Source organism: Microtus ochrogaster, linkage group LG5 (assembly GCF_000317375.1).
Source record: "Microtus ochrogaster isolate Prairie Vole_2 linkage group LG5, MicOch1.0, whole genome shotgun sequence".
Classification (NCBI taxonomy): domain Eukaryota; kingdom Metazoa; phylum Chordata; class Mammalia; order Rodentia; family Cricetidae; genus Microtus; species Microtus ochrogaster.
Genome location: NC_022031.1, coordinates 43,320,401 through 43,327,520, shown reverse-complemented (window position 1 = coordinate 43,327,520; position 7,120 = coordinate 43,320,401). Strand labels below are relative to the sequence as shown.

The following is a 7,120-nucleotide window of genomic DNA, read 5'->3' as shown; positions in this document are numbered from 1 at the left end:
TCTACACAGTGATGAACACAGGGGGTGGGGTCTACACACAGCTGAGTGCAGGAGGTGGGTGTCTTAGTTAGGGTTTCTACTGCTGTAAAGAGACACTATGACCACCACAAATCTTATTAAGGAAAACATTTCATTGGGGCTGGCTTACAGTTCAGAGGTTTAGTTCATTATCATCATGGTGGGAAGCATAGCAGTAGGCAGGTAGACACGGTGCTGGAGAGGTAGCTGAGAGTTCTACATCTGGATCAGTAGGCAGCAGGAAGAGAGAGACACACACAGAGACACTGGGCTTGACTTGAGCACATAAAACTTCAAAGACCCACCCCCATCGACATGCTTCCTCCAACAAGGTCACACCTACTAATAGTGCTGCTCCCTATGGGCCTGAGGTGGGCATTTTCATTGAAACCACTACTGTAGGGGTCTACATAAAAATGAGTGTGGAAGGTAGTGGGGTTCACACAAGGATGAGTGGGGAAGTGGGGTCCACACAAGGAAGAGTGGGGAGGTGGGGTTCACTCAAGGATGAGCGGGGAGGTGGGGTTCACTCAAGGATGAGTGGGGAGGTGGGGTTCACACAAGGATGAGCGGGGAGGTGGGGTTCACACAAGGATGAGTGGGGAGGTGGGGTTCACACAAGGATGAGTGGGGAGGTGGGGTTCACACAAGGATGAGTGGGGAGGTGGGGTTCACACAAGGATGAGTGGGGAGGTGGGGTTCACACAAGGATGAGTGGGGAGGTGGGGTTCACACAAGGATGAGTGAGAGGTGACAGCTGAATGCTATGAACTCAGCTTCCAACACTGATACCAGTGAAGGTGTCTGTAAATGAGGAACAGTAGAAGACACTGCAGCTTTCCCAGTTTGTTAAGCTGTAGCATGATCACAAGCAAGCCTAGCGACCATTTAAAAGAGTCCCCGAATATTAACTTCAGAAGCTAAAAATTAAAAACAAAAATTTCTTCCATGGTAGAGGACCTCATTGGAATGACAATGAGAGGGAGAGCTGGTCTGGCATTTTCTAAAATTTCCTTTTCTGTTTCACGCCTCTGGCCTAGGATACTGAAGTCCATGTTAGAAAAACTAAAAAATTGAGAAGTACAATGCTTGTTTAAGGGTGCCAGTGCTTTAATTTTTTTTTAAAAGATTTATTTATTTATTTTGTATACAGTGTTCTGTCTGCATGTATGACTGCATGCCAGAAGAGGGTACCAGATCTCATTACAGATGGTTGTGAGCTACCATGTGGTTGCTGGGAATTGAACTCAGGACCTCTGGAAGAACAATCAGTGCTCTTCACCTCTGAGCCATCTCTCCAGCCCCAGTGCTTTAAAATTTATTCTTTATACAGGAGACTGCACAGTGCTGAGTCCCCAGCTCTGCACTGACTTAACAGTATGTCCATCCACCACACTTGGGGTCCCCCTGGGAGAGGAAGAAGAGGCTCTAGTGAAAAATTGGGAGTCTCCTCAGACCTGAAGAATGCCCCAAATCATGTAGTCTACCTTCTCACTTATCACCGATGAAGAAGTTGCGGGCCAGAGAGAAACGCTGTCTTGATCAGGCCGGTCTTGCGTCCTGCTGTCCCCTGCACTAGCACTGCTCTCACTGTGCTGGGAAGGGAGTATGGGTTGGAGTGAAGACGACATACAGTCTCAGCCATGCAGCCTTTGCAGAGCTGCACTTGATATTCAGGTGTGTGACTGAAATCTGCAGCCAAATGCTCTACCACTGAGAGCTACCCCTTTTTATAACTTATTTTTATTTCATGTTCATTAGTGTGCATGTATGTCTGTGTGACGGTGTCAGAAGCCCTGGAGTTACAGAAAGGTGTGAGCTGTCATGTGGGTGCTAGAATCGAACCCGGGTCCTCTGGAAGTACAGCCAATACTCTTAACTGCTGAGCCATCTCTCCAGCTCCATGACTGAGTTCTGGAGGAAGATTCTTACATAACAAACTGGAATTTATGGGACCATCAGCAGGAGAAAACATAGTCGTCTCTATAGTTTTGTTTCCTTTAGATTTTGCTTCCTTCTGTGAGCCGGGGACTGAAACTCTAGAACCAGGAGAAAACTCAAGAGACAACCATTTCCCAAGTTTTAGATTTGAGCCAACTGGGCAACCTTGTGTCCTGAGGATCACTGCCACAGTGCTTGTTTAAGTACTCATGCTCACTAATGCCTCTGAAGCACAGGGGCATAAATGCTAAAAGTTCAGCTTTGCCACAGGGGGCTTTTGTTAAGTAAAAGACTTAAAAATGTATTTTGAGAGAGAAAGAGACCGGATTCTGGTAGCTTTCATTATGCTCTATTTTTGGGTGGTTCTATTGTATTACTGTTTTAATTCATAAGAAACTCTTTCTCATGGTCATAAATGAACAAGAAAAAGCAGCATGTCCAGACACTGCTCAGCTCATAACAGTGTCACATTCTGGACAGATCATGCTAACACCAAATATCCTAAGACACCTAGTGAACACCAGAGTTAGTGACGTGGGGCGCCATACAGCTTTTGAAGGCTGTGGGAGTGGAAACTCAATGCTCCCTCTACAGGGAGGTGCACAGGTGGTTGTGCACACTTATTCCCAGCACTCAGGAGGCAGAGGCAGGCAGTTTTCTGTGAGTTCCAGGCTCATCTGATCTACATAGGAGACTCTTTCTCAAAAACAAACAAACAAATAGACACATAAAAAAAGAAATGTTGCATATGGAACATGACACACCTGTAATTCATGGCTGGGGAGGTGGACACAGGCAGATCCTGGGGAATAACCAGCCAGCCAGGCTAATCTACTTAGCAAGCTTCAGGTGCTTTTGAGACTCTCTCAAAAAGCACATGGATGGGACCTAAAGCAGGACACTTGAGGTTGTTCCTTGGCTTCTACAAGCCATGAGAGGCAAGAAACTAAGTTCTTCCTTGGTGGCTTACTCTAGGTGGCAATATCACCCTAACTTCCTGCCAAGGCTGCAGCGACTTGAGCAACAGGGATGGATCTAGCAGGAGTAATGGATGGAGGTTGGGCCTTCCTCCTTCTACCAGTCCTGGGAAGACAGCGGGGAAGGCAGAGCGAGAAGGTGACAGAGGAACTGATTCACCCAGAGAGTTCCAGCCCCTCCCACCTTCTGCCTGGCTTCACTTCTCAGCTGAGGGTGACCCATGTGGCTTACACTTACTTAGCTGCAGCATCTTTTCTCAGCTGCTCATGTTTCATGAGGAGGTTCTTCCGGTCTCGAAAGGCTTTTCTAACCTTGTATCCTTTGTAGACAGCTTGGATTTTGAAGGCAGCAATGTCTTGTATAGCTGCGATGGACAGGGCACCATGTTCCAGCATGAACTGGATCACCTCATGGCGCTCACCAAGCAATGCATAGTCAAGGGGTGTGTACCTGAAACAAGAGGAAGACTGGTTTTGAACAGACTGTGATTCAAGGCACAGGGAAACTCTACTAGCATCTAGTAGAAAGATGCTCGTTCTACCATGGGCTATTTTCCAACCTCCCTGCTCTCCTTTCTTCTCTGTGGAGAAACAAAACAATACAAGAGGCTGCAGGCTCACTTTTGTGTAGCTGGGCTCTGGGAGCCGGCTCACCTGCTAGAGCAGTGGTTCTCAACCTTCCTAATGCTGTGACCCTTTAATACAGTTCCTCATGTTGTGACCCCCAACCATACAATTATTTCACTGCTACTTCCTAACTGTAATTTTGCTGTTATGAATTGTAATGTAAATATCTGATATGCAGGATACTTGATATGTGACCCCTATGAACGGGTCATTTGACCCCCCAAAGGGGTTGTGACCCACAGGTTGAGAACTGCTGAGCTAGAGGCTATGAGAACGCTTGACTCCTTCTCTTTCTCCCAAGTGCCAACTGATTCCCTACACCTGTTTGAAAAGGTTCTCTGAATTATTTTTCTGTAATTACTGATTGGTGCTTATGAGAAGAGGCCTATTTCCAGACAGGGGAGACTGATTCCATGATACAGAGGGTCACTGCAAGCCACTGCAGGTGATTGGATTGTTTTTGAGATAAGGTTTCTCCACACAGTCATTAAAGGTATATGTGACCATGCCAATCTAAAGAGAGACTTGCATATTGCTTCATATACCAAAATAGTGTAGATGGAGCAAGGGTCTACACATAAGAAACCAAGCAGGTACTGGAAGACTAAAGGAGACTTTAACAGTAAACAGGAAGTCCTTTCTAAAAAAGTGATATGAAACTTAAAAATCATAAAAGACTAGTAAATGTGACTAAACAATTAAAAATTACAGGGAAACCATCATTTAAACGAGATTAATGAGTATATTATTTAAATAATACATTGAAGTTGGTTGCTTTTACTCTTTGGAGGGCTGCCACCCAGCTCCCAGAGACTTGTTCTTATCTACGAATGTCTTAGCTTGACTTATTTCTAGCCAGTTTTTCTTAACTTAAATCATCCCATCTACCTTTTGCCTCAGGGCCTTTACTTTTCTCTAGTTTCTATGTCTTTCTTTCCTCCTTACTTTGTGGCTAGTTGTCTGGCTGAGTGGCTGGCCCCTGGCATCCTTCTCTCCTCCTTTTCTTGCTTCTCCTTTTTCTCTCTCCTTCCTTTTATTCTCTCTACCTGCCAGTCCTGCCTGTTTCTCTCTCCTGACTAGCTACTGGCCATTTAGCAAAGTGACACAGCTTTACAGAATTAAACAAATGCAACATAAAAGAATGCAACACATCTTTGCATCATTACACAAATGTTCCACAGCATAAGCAAATGTAATGCATCTTTAACTAACATTCTACAACAGTGCATATTTGAAGACTTGAGATGGAGTAAAAGGACCAAGACTGAAATAAAGTAATCTCCCGCTGGTGGCAGTAATGTCACTTCTAACCACAGACTTGATCTTCTGGGGTCTTAGCTAAAGAAATGCCTGGGGAAAGTGGATGGAGACTGGAAAGGGGCTTGCCCTGAGTCCAGCATGCAGAAGCAGTCCCTGCGTGCCAGCTGCTGTTCAGGACACACTGCAGCAGGGTTTATGATGCTGCATCAGCCTGCCATGAACACTTCCAAAGAGCCCACGCTCAGAGTTACCCAATGACAACCGCACACTGAGGTCAAGCCCACCGGGCGACTGAGGTCGTGGTGCAGTCATAAACCATGAGCTGGCTTAAGTGGGAAAGGAGATGGTTATAGGGATGGAAGGGGAGACTCAGAAAATCACATCAGGACGATTGAAAAGAAAATCTCTCTTCAAAACTTACTTAATAGTTACAGTACAGCATAAAAGGAAAAGGTTTTCAGAAAAAGGGTGGAAGGAAACTGAATTCAGAGCCTATGTTGGGTGGGTCAGAGATCCATGTATGGTTTCTTTACTATAGTTCCAACAGCTGAAAAAAAAAGGTCATTTTAGAACGCCTCAATTTGCCACTACTGTTTGGGGAACAGAGGGCCATAAATAAACAGCCTCAAATGACACTTATGAGTAGATATTATTCTGTAAATTCAGGAGGACTAATTTTCTCTTCTGACTGCACATCCACTAATGAAGAGATTATCAGAGCCACTGGACACAGGGCAGTAATGTGGCGTGACCTTTACAAGTCACTAAATGCAATATCTTCATTTCATAAATAGAGACCCAGGAAAGTTAAGCAACTTGCTGACGATTATGCAAACAGTCTGTACAGAATATAGGTTACAACTAATAGCAAATAGCTCCTGGTGTGGTAAAACGTCCTCTTCTACCAACTATTGAATACATTCCAGTAGAACAGAATTGCTTGTGCAATCAACTTGCACACAACACGTATATTCAGTAAGTCTAACAATCTTTCTGTAAGTACCTAATGTAGTGATTATCATAGAAAACCCGGACTGGGAACGAGGAACCCGTGTGACCCTGCGTAGTCAATGACCTTCTCTGGATTTGTTTCCTCATCCATAAAACAGAGGGGGAAAGAGAAGAGACCCAGAGCTCTAGGGCTGTCTCTGTGTTAGAACTTAACATCTTAAATATTTTCATTATGAAAAATTGTATTTTCATTGTGAGATATAAAATATTGAAAATAACAATTCTCCACATTTTCAAAATCCAACCTTAAGAACCAGAAATGATTTTTTGGTCCATGTTTACTTTTTCAATTTCTTCCTTTTAATTTTTGTTTAAGTATTTTAAAGGCAAACTGTGGCGTCCTGTCCGTCCATCTCTATGTGTCTCAGCATTCATCTGTACATAATACAGGTACAGCCACAAGGATCATTATGTTATCAAAATTAGCAAAAATTTCTTGGTAAAATATAACACACAATTCCTCTGTCTCAACCATGTTTTCTTTTAATCACTGGTTTATTCAAATTAGAATTTTTAATCAAATCAATCTTAGCTTCAGAGAGGCACAATCTAAATATCAAGCCAGGTTTCAAGATTGACGTTTACATCTAGTGTTTAAGCAACTCACCACGGTGTTGTTATTACCATTCTATCCCAAGTTCCATTTAGCAACATCCAAGCACTGTGAATATTCCCATTGACACAAGAGAGTGGCTGTCAGGTGGTTATTGACCGAGAGACAGCTGAGGTTGGCAGAAATGATGTCTATTTGGGGAACATCACTTGCTTAGTGCCTATGCACAAGAAGTAGAAATTAGCACTACACTGATGATAACCAGCCAAGAAACAACGAGAAGAGATAACACACAATTGGACCTGCCATGCGGGAATGGGCTGACGAGTTCAGCAGAATGCCCAAACTAGAATGTCAGGAAACATAAGCTGCAGTGCCAGCTTCTGACATGTGTCTATCGAGGTGCACGGCTGGGGAAACACGGGACTGGCTGGGGTACACGCCACTCTCTCCAGTACGTTTTCATTGTTTCTTTACAAAGACAGCAGCTAGGAAATAAACATTGTTAGAGTAAATTATTCTTTTTAATCACTTCTAAACTTCACAGGCACTAATAGATTTGTGATTGGCTTTAGGAAATAAGCGACTTCTTTTTAATTGACTGCTGCTGCTGCAGGGATGCCTGTATGAAGGTGGGCGAGCCTGTGCCATGCACAGTGGACCTCAGCTGCTGCAGGGGTGCCCGTGTGTGAAGGTGGGAGAGCCTGTGCCATGCACAGTGGACCTCAGCTGC

General features: G+C 44.2%; 1 protein-coding gene across 1 annotated transcript in view; it reads right to left on the bottom strand.

Moving 5' to 3' along the window:
- The window catches only part of Invs (inversin), a 126,388-nt gene that overhangs the window by 18,495 nt on the left and 100,773 nt on the right, over positions 1-7,120 (bottom strand). The window contains exon 12 of the mRNA XM_005362163.3: positions 3,175-3,387. Coding sequence (XP_005362220.1) covers positions 3,175-3,387 — 213 coding nt within the window. The remainder of the gene's footprint in view (positions 1-3,174; positions 3,388-7,120) is intronic.